General features: G+C 43.6%; 1 protein-coding gene across 4 annotated transcripts in view; it reads left to right on the top strand.

The window, feature by feature from the left end:
* The window catches only part of LOC130919915 (trinucleotide repeat-containing gene 6C protein-like), a 310,124-nt gene that overhangs the window by 281,253 nt on the left and 13,624 nt on the right, over positions 1-15,247 (top strand). For all 4 annotated transcript variants that reach the window (XM_057842553.1, XM_057842550.1, XM_057842551.1 and 1 more), the window contains 14 exons: positions 1,209-3,635; positions 6,379-6,582; positions 6,873-7,039; positions 7,126-7,203; positions 7,320-7,377; positions 7,456-7,598; positions 7,760-7,906; positions 7,969-8,112; positions 8,305-8,424; positions 8,583-8,666; positions 8,912-9,191; positions 12,808-12,972; positions 13,047-13,238; positions 13,318-13,467. In XM_057842553.1, the coding sequence (XP_057698536.1) occupies positions 1,209-3,635; positions 6,379-6,582; positions 6,873-7,039; positions 7,126-7,203; positions 7,320-7,377; positions 7,456-7,598; positions 7,760-7,906; positions 7,969-8,112; positions 8,305-8,424; positions 8,583-8,666; positions 8,912-9,191; positions 12,808-12,972; positions 13,047-13,238; positions 13,318-13,467 (4,359 nt within the window). The remainder of the gene's footprint in view (positions 1-1,208; positions 3,636-6,378; positions 6,583-6,872; positions 7,040-7,125; positions 7,204-7,319; positions 7,378-7,455; positions 7,599-7,759; positions 7,907-7,968; positions 8,113-8,304; positions 8,425-8,582; positions 8,667-8,911; positions 9,192-12,807; positions 12,973-13,046; positions 13,239-13,317; positions 13,468-15,247) is intronic.

Raw genomic sequence — 15,247 nt, 5'->3', positions numbered from 1 at the left:
ACCCTGTTGTGTGTTGTCCTGCATATTAAAGACACACATATAGGCAATCTCACACTCAAACATACCCACGAAAGAAGAGTTTTTTTGAGAAGAAGATTTTTTTGTGTTCCATCCATTTAACAAATTACTGTATTTTTAAGCAGTCATTACTGGGCACCATGTATTTGATGAAAAACAGTCTTCGTCTTTTCATGATGTAAGCATCACATGCTTGTTTTGACGGAGTGTTAGTTTGATTAATGATAGGAATTTGTGTTGTTTGGAAACCATATCATGGCTCTAGCTGGTTTCGGTGTATGTATGCTGGATCAATAGCATTCCTTTTCCTTTGCCTCTTGAATTAACAACCATTGATTAGCTGTCTCTGATTGATAAATATCCCTCATATAGTCCTGATTTGATCAATTAGTAGTCCCCTCCACTGATGGGTTGCTATTGGGGCTAATGAAATTTCTTTTTGTGGCATAGAATATAAATTAACCAATAAGAAATTAGATATTTGTTTTGCAGTAATTTCCCTAGCTTTGGTTATATATACACACACACACACAAATATAGACCGACAATTGCTATTGGGGAAAAAATCCTATACTAATTAATGCTGTCTGCAAAGGGTGAGAGATATATTTGCAGACAATTTTGAAAGTGTCTTTAGCGTGTGTTGGTGTGGAGTAGGAGTGTTGTGTGTGATGGATGAGAAGCCATCTTGGTTTCATTCCGATAAATGAGCATCGTTCCACTTGGGCTTTCTTTTAGTACCCTAGCTCACAAAGCCACAATGGAGACAGATGTGCTTCTACTGTGCTGGGTGTTCAAGGAGGGAGAAAAATTAAAGGATAGTGAAAGGGGGTAGGCATGGACAGAGAGGGATGGTCACAATGTAATAAGAGATTAGGGGAGCTCAAGAGTTAGGGGGAAAAAGTTTTTCAAGTTGGAATAGAGGGATAAGAATACATTTTTGCTTCAAAGTAAACCAGAGCAACGATATATACATACATTACAGGTCAAGAAAAACCAAACATCTTTAACTGCATCACGGTTGATGTTGGCAAAACCATTTATTTTGCTAAATCTTGAATGTGAGCATTAAATTGGTTGTATACCAGAGAGTTAATATGGTCTTCCCTGCTCCCTTTACTTCTTTTTTCTCTTATTATTTTTCCATCTTCTTTAAAGTAATAAGCACCTTTTATTCCCTTTCTCTTCAGACATATCCCTCAATAGTAGCCCTTCTGCTGAGAATTGCCAGTGGGGAGCCTCCTTGCATGCTGACAGCATTTCCGGTGCCAGCAGCTGGAACCAAGGATATACTGAAGAAATTGAAACTAAAACCTGGCCTTCCATTAACCATAGTGGTGACCCCAGACGACCTGCAGTACCAGAATGCCCCTTGGGCTCAGCTAGCTTTAGCAGAGACGTCAGTGCTATCACTACTGCCAGCAGTACTTTTCTGAGTATGGCCACAGGTGCCACAGGCCAGCCGTCCCACTACACATCTCTTAAATCCAACAGTAACATGATGACAGGACCTGGATCAACCAACACATTGTCAAGTAACAGAGGTTGGGGCTCAGATGCCAAACAAGACGGAATGAATAGTGGGCGAGTAGGAACGCCCAATCACTGGGGCTCACCCGGTTTTAACTTAAATCTCAATCCCAGTGCAAACCCATCTGCCTGGCCTGTTCTGGGTCACGAGGGTGGTGGTGGTGTTATTGGCCCAAATGGGGTCTCTGCTTCAACTCATCCACCAGGCAGTGGGAATGGAAACATTGGGAATGGCAGCCTTGGAGGCACAAGACCCTGTAGTGGAGGTTGGGTTAGCATGGTTGGTGCTAATGAAAATGAACAGCAGCGCCCTTCAACCAACACAGGCTTGTCCTTCAATATGGAAACTAACCTTAACACTGATGGACCAAACCACACCAAGCAACAAGCTCAGGAGCCTATGAGCCCTATCCATGGGTTAACTGGCTGGGGTGGTCAGTCGCCAACTGAATCATCCCAACTTAATGGAGACACAACAGGCAGCTCTGTATGGGGTAGTGGAGAAGCCAAGGCAACTGACTCCCCCAAAGACACAGTTTGGGACACTGCTTCCTCTACAGGCCTTTCTGCCTGGGGTCGCCAAGGTAGTGGTGGTGGTGGGAGTAATGGAAGTGGTAGCTGGGGTGACTGGGGAAAATCCTCAGGTGGTGGCGATGCATCGAAAGGCTGGGACTCTGTTGATGCTGTCGTTTCAGGCACAAGTCAAGAGCAACAACTTGGATCATGGGGTAAGCAGCCTGGAACTGCCCCTGCAAGTGAGGGTAGTGGGGACAGCAGAGATGGCAATTCTGACCCCAGAGATAGGTCCTCAAGTATGGATTATACCCCTGTGTTACCGCGACAGGACCTTGATCCTAGGGTGCTGAGTAACACAGGTTGGGGACAGACGCCCATCCGACAGCATACAGTGTGGGAGATGGAGGAAGCAAATTCCGATGATGGGAAAAGCAACAGCAGCTCAGACACTTTTGAAAGTTCCAGTTCTAATAGTGGATCTGCATGCACCAATGAAAGTACCATCAACTCTAACATTGGTACCAATTTGAGACATGGATCTGATGGAAAACATGACAGCGAAGGATCACCAGGTTGGGGAGCACCTCCACCTCAACAAGTAAAGACCCCATCAGGATGGGATGATCCCACACATTCACAGAACGAAGCAACTAATGGCACTACTGGTGGATGGGGAGACCCTTTGCCTGCCAGTGGACCTAAAAATGTAGGTATGACATCTTGGGGCTCTGAGGACAAATCACCAAGCTGGGATGGTGACATGACAAAAAGCCAGTCCACTACTTGGGGAGAGGGCCCGCTTAGCTCCCGTGGTTGGGGCAATAGCAATGGAGGTGTCAACAATTCTAGCACAAGGGATTGGGGTGAACAAGAACGCAAGAACAATGGGTCCCCTAACAGTATGTGGGAAGGGGATGGAGGTAATGGTGGATGGAAGGACAATGCTAGAGGAGGAATTAGAGGAGGTGATAAACTGACTTCATCTGTCAGTAGCAGTACTTGGGGAGAGGCGTCTCGTACCAATGGCCCAGTGCAAGGCACTTGGGGTTCCTCCAAGCCCACTGAAAGTAGTAGCAGCAGCACTGGTAGTGGAGGAGGGGGGAGCATTGGTTCTTGGGGAGGTCCTGGTTCTGTCAAACAGAACACTTCCAGCTGGAGCAAACAGGACCAACGCTTGGAATCTACTGGTTGGGAGGAGCCATCACCGCCTTCAATTCGCAGGAAGATGGAAATTGATGATGGAACATCCACCTGGGGTGATCCTGGCACATACATGAAAACTGTCAACATGTGGGATCGCAATAATCCTAATAATAATCCAGGCAACAGCGGCCCACCCGCTACTAAGAATGGTGGCATGATTGCATCCAACAGCAACAACAACAATCATCCTGTTGGCCCTGGCAACAGCAGTCACCACCACAGCCATCCAGTGCACCATCATCCTCACCATGGCAATGCGCCGAGTCATCTCCATCATCAGCATCATGGAAACAACTATGGGCCACCCAACAATTGTTCACCACATGCAAACGCTGGTCTCCAGGGTAGACCTCCTCTCGCTAACCCAGGTAAGACAATGTAACAGCATTCGCCGACTTCTTAGACTTTCTTGAATTGTCCCAATCCCTTTGGCATGGTTAAAAGCGTGTTCAAATTATGTCATAATCGATACAACATCGAAGTGATTATCAGTTGACTCGGCTAAATTACTTATCAAATTATTATTGACAGCGATTGTTAAGAAGTTGATGCATTATTTTTCCAGTTCTTTCCTGTTGTTGAATGGATTTTCTATAGTTAATGAGGTATCTTAATGACCAGAGCATGCATACCATGTTGGCCCGAATATAAAACGGTGTTTTTTGCATTGAAATAAGATTGAAAAAGAGGGGGTCGTTTTATATTCGCGGTCTAAACATTATACCCATTCACGACGCTAGATGGCGCCAGATATCATTGAAGCGATCTTCGGTCATGACAGATCTCAGCAACTAGTTTAACCAGTTTGCATTATTTTATTGCAATGTTTTTCCTTATTCAGATTTGTTTCAAGACTATAGTTACAGTTAGACTACACTTTGATGGTTAATGCAGTTATTGCAATTTTGTTGTTTTATCACAATAGATTGGTTTATTTACATTTCAAAAACCAGAAGCCATTCATTTACGAATGTGATTGCACTTTAGTTTACATATTTAAATGTTCGATATTAAGATTTGAATGAGGCAAAATAACATGCTTTTTCTTTCAAATATATTGTTATAATCATTTGTTTCATATGTACTGAAATTATTTTCTGTATAAAAATTAATTTGTTGTTCAAAAAGTCTTTTTTTCAAACTTGAGTCTTGAAAAAGAGGGGGTCGTCTTATAATCAGGGCCGTCTTACATTCAGGCCAATAGGGTAATTCAGAATGTCCAGTTATTTTTATTTGATACCATTTAAATATCTTTTTTTGAAGACAACCACCACACACTCCTTTACTACACAACTCCAACCCTCTCCTTTTTATTGATCATCCCATTGACCGGTGGTGTAAATATTAATCGGTTGGACGGCATTTGTTAATGTTGAGTTCATATTTAGTATCCTTTTTTTGTCCAGCTCAGCCGCTTCGACACAAAGAATGATATGATAGAAACAGAAAATAATACATTAAAATAAAATATAATGAATATTCTTTAGACAAGAGCCAACAATGCAACATAGAAAATAGGAGATTAAATTTTAGAGGCATTTACAGTTGTGGTCAAAAGTTTACATACACTTGTGAAGAACATAATGTCATGGCTCTCTTGAGTTTCCAGTTATTTCTACAATTTTTATTTTTCTCTGATAGAGTGATTGGAACAGATACTTCTTTGTCACAAAAAACATTCATGAAGTTTGGTTCTTTTATGAGTTTATTATGGGTGAACAGAAAAAAGTGATCAAATTTGCTGGGTCAAAAATATACATACAGCAGCGCTAATATTTGGTAACATGTCCCTTGGCCATTTTCACTTCAATTAGGCGCTTTTGGTAGCCATCCACAAGCTTCTGGCAAGCTTCTGTATGAATCTTTGACCACTCCTCTTGACAGAATTGGTGCAGTTCAGTTAAATTTGATGGCTTTCTGACATGGACTTGTTTCTTCAGCATTGTCCAAGTTCTCAATGGGGTTTAAGTCAGGACTTTGGGAAGGCCATTCGAAAACCTTAATTCTAGCCTGATTTAGCCATTCTATTACCACTTTTGATGTGTGTTTGGGGTCATTGTCCTGTTGGAACACCCAACTGCGCCCAAGACCCAATCTTCGGGCTGATGACGTTAGGTTATCTTGAAGGATTTGAAGGTAATCCTCCTTCTTCATTATCCCATTTACTCTCTGTAAAGCACCAGTTCCATTGGCAGCAAAACAGCCCCACAGCATAATACTACAACCACCGTGCTTGACGGTCGGCATGGTGTACTTGGGTTAAAGGCCTCACCTTTTCTCCTCCAAACATATTGCTGGGCATTGTGGCCAAACAGCTCGATTTTTGTTTCGTCTGACCACAAAACTTTCCTCCAGAAGGTCTTATCTTTGTCCATGTGATCAGCAGCAAACTTCAGTCGAGCCTTAAGGTGCCGCTTTTGGAGCAAGGGCTTCCTTCTTGCACGGCAGCCTCTCAGTCCATGGAGATGCAAAACACGCTTGACTCTGGACACTGACACCTGTGTTCCAGCAGCTTCTAATTCTTGGCAGATCTGCTTTTTGGTGATTCTCGGTTGAATCTTCACCCTCCTGACCAATTTTCTCTCAGCAGCAGGTGATAGCTTGCGTTTTCTTCCTGATCGTGGCAGTGACAAAACAGTGCCATGCACTTTATACTTACAAACAATTGTTTGCACTGTTGCTCTTGGGACCTGCAGCTGCTTTGAAATGGCTTCAAGTGACTTTCCTGACTTGTTCAAGTCAATGATTGTTCAAGTCAATAATCACTCACAAGAAATTGCTAATTCGTGTTGCTGTATGTATATTTTTGACCCAGCAGATTTGATCACTTTTTCTGTTAACCCATAATAAAGTCATAAAAGAACCAAACTTCATGAATGTTTTTTGTGACAAAGAAGTATCTGTTCCAATCATTCTATCGGAGAAAAATCAGAGTTGTAGAAATAACTGGAAACTCAAGAGAGCCATGACATTATGTTCTTCACAAGTGTATGTAAACTTTTGACCACAACTGCAAACTGTTCCAAATTAGCATATTTGATTGTGATGGCCTTTAAGCTTGTTGTGCAAGTATGAATGATCCTTTTCAGAAAATACCCTTGTGTTTTGTAGGCTGGGGGGAGCTTCCCAATGTTCAGCCCAAATCAGAGCCTGCTTGGGGAGAGCCCGCTGCGCCAACATCAGCTGTAGACAATGGCACCTCTGCTTGGGGCAAGCCTTCAGGGGGTGTTAGCGGATGGGGAGATGGTGGCCATGAGCCCTCCGGACCTTATGGCAGGGCCAGTGGACCCTCCTCTGCTGCATCTTGCAAGCCGGGTAAGTGGCAATGTTTGTTTATTACATTTAGTAATCAAAAGCAATTTCACACCGAAGTTTTTGTGAGCAGTGCAGTGATAGAGGGAGTTAGAAGCATATGCAATGTGTTGAAATGAACACAGTGCCATCAAGTGGTCAAATTCAAAACTGTGGGACACTGTGATGATTTTCCTTGCATTACATTTTCATTACATCATTTTCTATGGAAATCTTACTTTTTTCTTCTTTGATTTCAACCCACTTTTTTTTTTTTTTTTTTTTTTTTTAAATTCATATTTTGTGGGGGTCAGGTCCCAAACCTATGCAAGACAGCTGGGGGAGCGGAGGGGACGAAATGGGAATGTCTACTGGCCAGTGGGACAATGAGGACGGGGACATGTGGAGCAGCCCCACCTCACAGGAATCCAGCTCCTCCTGCAATTCCTGGGGCAATGGACCCAAGAAAGGCCCTGGCAAGGTAAATGTTAATACATTTCTATAAGGATTCACACACATTACGGTAAATATATATAATTTTTTAAAAATATGAAATGACATCCTCAGGGAAGGATGATTAACAAGCCAGATGAGACCTGGATCATGAACCGTCTCATCAAACAGCTCACTGACATGGGTTTTCCAGTAAGTCATTAATTTTTATATTTACACTGGCATGCAAAATATGCCTGTATATAAGCTGTCTCTAAGGGTAAGGTCGATTTACTATTTGATTGACCCACGTAATCAATGTGCTACAGAGAGATCCTGCTGAGGAGGCTTTGAAGAGCAACAACATGAATCTCGACCAGGCCATGAGTGAGTTCACTTTTTGTTTGAGAAATGTGCCTTTGCATGCATGTTCCACGTATTCTTAACAACATCTTCACCTGTCAGGTGCTCTTCTGGAGAAGAAGACTGACCTCGACAAGCGTAGTATGGGCATTTCTGATTATAGCAACGGCCTGAACAAGCCACTGGTGTGTCGCGCATCTATGCTCTCAAAAGATCCCTCTGACCGCCACGCCTTCCTTGACAAGGTATTATCTGGCTGTCATTTGTAGCTTTAAAAATGTGGCTTACAAATTAAAAATACAAGAGGTATTCTTAATTTTTATGTGTTACAAGCTTGTATATTTAATATTTGCTAACTCCGATCAATATTTGACTCAATTATCACTGGCTTATCTTTGTACTCCAGGATGGCGCACTCTCCGATGATGCCCCACCATCACCATTTATGCCTTCCCCCAGCCTGAAGCTTCCCTTGGCCAACAGTAGCCTTCCTGGGCAGGGTCTGGGACCGGGCACTTCGGGGCTGGCCATGCAAAACTTGAACAACAGACAGGTATTCGTATTTGTTACCACATTTTAAATGGATGTCTAAAAATGGATGTCTTTGTGTTCTAGATACCCAGTGGAATGTTTGGCAGCAGTGGAGCAACACAAAGCCGGGCCATGCAGCAGCAGCAGTCTCCTCAGCCACCAGTGCCACCTCTTAGCTCCTCCATGCCTAGTCTACGTGCTCAAGTGCCTCAGTTTCTCTCCCCTCAGGTGCATAATTACATATGTACCTTTTATTTTCCCTTATTTATTCTACTGTACAATACCTCGTTAAAACGGCTTCCTGCTTGTGCATACATAAAATTAGCAAAGGTTAGCTCTTACCTGCTAGAAGTTGCTTTTGTTTACTCATAGCTTCTACTTATAGCTGTCAGTGCTCCAATCTGCATTTGTGGCCTGCAGGTCCAAGCACAGCTCTTGCAGTTTGCAGCAAAAAACATTGGTCTAAACCCTGCACTTTTAACCTCACCAATAAACCCTCAACAAATGACCCTGTTGTACCAACTCCAGCAACTGCAAATGGTGAGTCTCCCTTTCTGAACGACATTTTGAATTGACATTTTTGTAATTAAATTCTGATTCAATAAATTAGGGTTAACAAGAATACTGAACAATTTTCCCAAATTGTTTGCTTTTTCAATTTCTTAAGTTGTAAAATAATAGTTTCCTTTTTTGTTTAGGCATACCAGCGTTTACAAATCCAGCAGCAGATGATGCAAGCGCAACGTAACGTTTCCGGCCCCATTCGACAGCAAGAGCAGCAAGTGAGTCATTTTTTGCAGCACTTCACCCACTCGCACAGTCCTGTGATGATCAATGTGTCCCACTTCTGGAGCACGACCATCTGACCTAATTGCCAAATCGATTCAATTCAGTAACAACTTTAGTGGATAGCGCATCATCGTTACATCAGTAATTGCCCTAGGGTTGTTTGTGTGGATGATATTTTGTTTTATTTTTAATACTTTCCATGTGAGTCATCTTTTTCCCTGTGCCTGTCTCCTTCTAGGTCGCACGCACAATCACCAACATGCAGCAGCAGATCCAGCAGCACCAGCGTCAGCTATACCAGGCGCTGCTGATGAAGCAGCAGCAGCTTCCCTCTCATTCCACCTCTTCTTCCTCCCAAGCTGGTCTGCATGCCCCTGGGATCCCCACCAACGGTTCCGGATCTTCAAAATCAACCCTGGACCCTTTCACGGGCCCACATCATGCACCTGGCTTGGCTGATACACTGCACACCAAAGAGCCGCTGTCTTCACCCAATGCCTACAGCACCTACCCTCTTTGTGAGAGAACAATTAAGCTTTATAATACTTCCATTACTGTCAGTGTCATCGTCCTGAGTAACAATTTTTACTTAAGGTTCACCTATTGATAAGCAACTGAATTGATATATCTTAGCGGATTGGTAATTGGTCGATCACTAAAAATATAATCGACGCTGATTGCGTCTTGTGTCAGTTACCCACATTAGCTCGCGGGCATTAAGTTGTCGTCATTAATATGGGCATATAAATGTGTATTTTTATACTTTTGCGACCCCAACATAATATTTATGAATGTAATGTCTGCCACTCTTTGCTCCAGTAATGTTGCAAGGAGTGAAATTTGTGTTAGCGTTCGATATAGTGTATATATAACTGCATTTACAGTAGGGGTGTAACGGTACACAAAAATCTCGGTTTCGTTACGTACTTCGGTTTTGAGGTCACGTTTTGGTTCATTTTCGGTACAGTAAGAAAACAAAATTCAAAATATAAATTTGCTAGTTGTTTATTACACACTTTTGTGCTTTCAACAATAGGAACATTAGCCTATACAAAGCTAGAATTCTGCTCAAAATAGAAAATAAAATATTCACCTTGGCACTTACATGCTCATACATTTCTCCGGGGAGAGTTGGGACGGGGCTTTACAGTCCCGGCCCGGCTCCCCCCTGTTTTTAATGCACCACACACCAAGGTTGTGGGATGGTTGGGACCTGTTGGGGGTGGGGGTACCTCACGGCTGCCTCCTCACCACAGGCCCCGCCATCTCTGCACCTTTTTTAAATGCACCACACATCGTACTCCACAGGAGAGCTCTGGCAAAGGGCGGTGGGACGGGCGGCTGGGCAGAAGCTCCATGCTGCGGTCCCACTGCCCCAAGCCAAGCTCTCCTATTTTAATGCATACATTGCACTACCCTCCCCTCACACCCCCATCACGGTGCTGGGTGATGGCTGCCAGTCGGGAACCTGGCAGCCACAGTAATAGGGTGGTAGGTGGGTCCCACACTTTTTTATATGGCGTGGCTCCTGGGGTGTGGCCTCCCCTCTGCCTCGGCTGCCGGCCGCGGGAGTAGGTTGGGGGGTCGGGTCTCCGATCTTGCATCGCCCCGTGGCAGTTCCTGGGCGTTCTCCTGCCTCCGCCTTCCCCTCTCTTCTCTGGCTGGGCATCCGCCCTGCGCTCCGTCGCGGGTCGCTGACTGGGCGCCGGTGTATCAGCGGGGTGTCGCCTGCACCTGCGGTGGGACCCTGCCTTGCCTGGGGCTTGGTGGGCTGCTGGGGGTCCCGTGGCGTGCCGTGCCGGTTGGGGGGGCTGCGGCTGTGGCTCGTGGCCCGGGTGGGCGGGCGGGGGTGGGTGTAGGCGTGGGGTTGGTGATGCGTCCCCTCCTGCCATCCCTGAAGGCCGGTTGATGGGTGCGCGGGTGGCCCGGGGGACCCCCCTGGGTCCCGGGGGGGGGGGGGGGGGGGGGCGATGGCTCCTTTGCTGGGCTGCGGGAGGAGGGATGGGCTGCGCATGGCCCCCCGCCCCCACGCCCGCCCTCCCTCCCCGGGCTGGCTGGGTGGGGGCCGTGGCCCTGGGTTGGCGCCCGCGCGGCTTCTCCGCCCGTCTGCGTGGCTGTCGCGCGCCCGGTGGGGCCTGCGTGCTGCTGGATGTGGTAGGGCATTCTCGGGTCGGGGGTCCCGGTGCCGGGGTTGGCGATGCGGCGGCGTAGGGTTGGTCGCCAACGGGCTTACTCATAAGAGATTCACACGATTACTGGGTTCTAGATCACAGAACTGATTTGTGTACACTCTACCCCTTTCAATCACTTAGCTTATAGGCTTATAGACACCCCCACCCCCATTCTCCTCTTTCACTGGCCAATAGGCCCCCACATGGTGTAAACCGGAAATACATCTCGCTGACGATAGCACCAGCATATTAGTAACTAGTTTAGATGTTCAATGTATTTCTAGTTGTTGTTTGTGTATGTGTTTCTTTTCCTTCTTCTCTTGTATTTCTTTTCTTCTGTCCCCCCATAATCCCTTCCTGTTCGCTGCTTTGTCATAATAAAAAGGTATTTTGAATGATCACAATGGGAGTATGTCAGACTCTCAATGTGAAACATTAAAACTGTTCAGAATCTGGGCACTTAGACTTCCATTCTCTGTGTCGAACAGCTGAACAGGACAGGTTTAAAAAAAAAAAAAAAAAAAAAAAAAAATATTCTGAAATGTAGATATTTTGAAAAACTAAATAAAAATAAATAACATTGGCTCAGAATTTTTCTTTAAAAAAATATCTGATGTGCAAAATTGAACAGTTGCAACACTGAACAGTTTCAAGTTTCTCATATTAACTTTATGACCACAGCCTCGAAAAGTAAGAGTTTTAGGGCTGTCAAACGATTAAAATTTTTAATTGGGTTAATCACAGCTTAAAAATTAATTAATCGCAATTCAAACCATCGCTAAAATATGCCATATTTTTCTGTAAATTATTTTTGGAATGGAAAGATAAGACACAAGACGGATATATACATTCAACATACTGTACATAAGTACTGTATTTGTTGATTATAACAATAAATCCACAAGATGGCATTAACATTAACATTCTTTCTGTTGAATACATTTTCTTTTTCTCTGCAAAAACACACAACAGAGCCTTAGAACAGTAACAAAATCAGAATTTTTTATGTGTGCAAAGTGTATGTAGTGTACACATAAATGTGGCACTCTTCCCTACTCATCCTCTAGCCAGCCGCTGAGGCAAACCAACTTAATTACATTTTCTGAGAGTTGTTCCATCTATATTCTTTTTTCGGCGCGTCCGCCAGCTGGCTGCCTCCCCTCCCAACGTGACGTACTCATATTGACGCCGGATGGGAAGACGATGTCGCCGCCGCTGATGGGCCACCCGAGGAAGGCTGCAATCTTCAAAAACTAGCCGCTGTCAACACTCTGATAGTTCGCATTTGCAGCATACGTGCCGCGTACCTCCTCTCCTCGCCAGCTGTTTGCTCGCCATTCATTCACGTGTGCATTTGATCGCTACTTTGTTACCCTCCCGCTTTTTCGGTGAGGTCTTATGTGTTCATTCATTATTGGATCATTTTTGTTCACCACCGTAAAAAAGAGCACCGCAGCAGTAGGCGTAAACTGCCGTTTTCATTCAACTCGTTTTCTCCTTTTTTGTTTAGTGTTGGAAGCCAGGGTAGTGGCTGTCTTTGTTATTTCCTTTGTACGAACAGGGTTTACTTAGCATGTGTGTGGCTCGTTTTATGTTACGCCCTTAGCGAGCCGTCCGTGGGACGTAACAGTGGGATTATGGGATGCATGAGCAGGCATTCCGCACTTGCGTTAAATGCATCAAATATTAATTTAACGTGATTAATTCAAAAAATGAATTACCGCCTGTTAACGCGCTAAATCTGACAGCACTTTACATTACGTCAGAAACTCGTTCGGTACGCCTCCGTTCCGAGCCGAGCACCCAGTACCGAAACGGTTCAATACGAATACATGTACCGTTACACCCCTAATATACAGTATACTTCCCTAATATTATCTGCCATATTCTGAATATTGCATCAGTAGGGAATGCTGCCTAAAAATACAGTACGTGTTTTTCACTTCCCGTGTCATTTGTGCAGCTGGACTGAATCCAAACATGAATGTAAACTGCATCGAGGTCGGAGGTCTGTCACTGAAGGAGCCCCCTCAACCCCAATCCCGCCTTTCCCAGTGGACGCACTCCAACTCTATGGACGGCCTCAGTGGCAACACCTCAAGCCTGGAAAATAACCTCAACAAACACGGTAAGTTAAGGATTCTTATCTTAGAGTAACCAAAAACATGGTTATATTTCATTGTTTGTTTCTTTATAAACTAGGTGCCATATCTGCTGCCTCTACACTTGGTCCCCCTGGAAAGCCCTCACAGCTGGACGATTCCTACAGCCCATACAATCTGATGTCCAGCTCGGACGCCCCCGCCAGCTCCTTGGTACCCCCAGACAGCTGGGGCCAAGGCAAGAACCCCAATGAAAAGATAACCAACGGGACCAACATCAACTGGCCCCCAGGTGAGGGCAATAACAATTAGATAGCAGTGCTTGTCATATCACTGTATTTGTGATGAACTACTTTATTTTTAATCCTCAGAATTCTGCCCGGGTGTACCATGGAAGGGCCTTCAAAACATTGACCCTGAGAATGACCCCAATATGACCCCTGGCAGCGTCCCCAGCGGTCCCACAATCAACACCAATATCCAGGATGTCAATAGATACCTGCTGCGTGACAGAAATGGAGGTATAGATGCAAGATTTGCTTTCATTTTCTCTTTTGTAAAATTGTTATCACAAATGTTTTGTTGCTGACAAACGTCCACTGAACTGATATGGTGCTAATAACACTGACAGTATGGGAGTGAGCAGAGAAAAGCTTGAAACGTTAGACTGTAAGCAGCAAATAGTACAGTGTTTTTCAACCTTTTTTGAGCCATGGGAAAAAAATTAAAATTGAATTTCTGTTGACTCTTAACAATATAATTTATAATTTTATGATCATATTTTTACTCGCTTAGTGTGACACCTGGGCTTCTGTATTGGAGTAGGTATCAGTGCATCCCCATCGAAAGTTAATCATGCTATCTTCAGTTCTTCTTTAACTTCTAGCTTAAATCTCAAAAGAAAGATAGCTTTTGCTGATTGCCTTGCACCAGAGAGTCTTTGAGAGGAAATGGTCTTTGCTTCCTTTTGACCGCCACTGAATGATTTTTTTCCAGTTGTGAGTTACCATCTTTTCTTTTTAAAAACCTTTACCATCGCTGTCAGTTAGTTTTGCTAGCAACCCACTACCGCTAGCCCAAATGCCACCCTTACCTCTTACGGATCACTAAACAAAGTAATTAGCTGCCTATTGACACCTACTGATTTGGAAGAGTATTGCATGATTACCGACCATTGCACGGCACAGACAGCAGATTTTGCGCATTTGCAGATTCATTTTCCAAAAACATTTTTACATCAATTACGTGAAAGTGGTGACTTTCCACGGCACACCAGACACTACGCCACGGCACAGTAGTGTGGCACAGTGGTTGAAAAACACTGAAATAGTACACCGCAAAGTACTGTATGTATAAAAACTGAACCAAAGCAAATGGCAAGATTGAATTATTAGTGTTTAAAACTTGAGCAACTGTTTAATTCTGTGTGAGACACGGGAGGAAAAACTTCCACTATGAAATGGACAACATGTGCATTTATTTCTTTGTTTTATATATGACAACAAGCCTCAAAGCAAGTTGTCAAAGTCATTGTCGTTGTCAAAGTCAAGCCGCTAATCCATATTACACAATAATTGTTAATTCACGTGCAGTGGCGCCTCCAGAAATTTTTCATAGGGGTGGCCACATGGGGCCACTTAAAATCTTGGGGTTGCACACCAAAACTAAAAGCCATAATTTCAGGTTTTCATTATATTGTTGCTAGGGCTGTCAAATGATTAAAATTTTTAATTACTGCTTAAATATTAATTAATTCTAATTAATCGCAATTCAAACCATCTATAAAATATTGCATATTTTTCTGTAAATTATTGTTGGAATGGAAAGACAAGACACAAGACGGATATACATTCAACATACGGTACATAAGTACTGTATTTGTTTATTATAACAATAAATTAACAAGATGGCATTAACATTATTAACATTCTCTTAAAGCGATCCATGGATAGAAAGACTTGTAGTTCTTAAAAAGATAAATGTTAGTACAAGTTATAGAAATTTTATATTAAAACCCCTCTTAATGTTTTCTTTTTATTAAAATTTGTAAAATTTTCAATCAAAAAATAAACTAGTAGCTCGCCATTGTTGTCACTAATTACACAATGCTCATGGGTGCTGTAACCCATAAAATCAGTCGCACCCAAGCGCCAGCAGAGGGCGAAAAAACACCAAAAAAACACAAGTAACAAGTGGACATTACACTGTGCTGTCATTTTAATCTGTTTGAGCGGGGCATGTGCGTTAAATGAGTCAAATTTTTTTAACGTGATTAATTAAAAAATGTAATTACCACCCGTT

The sequence above is a fragment of the Corythoichthys intestinalis genome, chromosome 8 (assembly GCF_030265065.1).
Source record: "Corythoichthys intestinalis isolate RoL2023-P3 chromosome 8, ASM3026506v1, whole genome shotgun sequence".
Classification (NCBI taxonomy): Eukaryota; Metazoa; Chordata; class Actinopteri; order Syngnathiformes; family Syngnathidae; genus Corythoichthys; species Corythoichthys intestinalis.
This window is presented reverse-complemented; position numbering and strand designations above follow the sequence as displayed.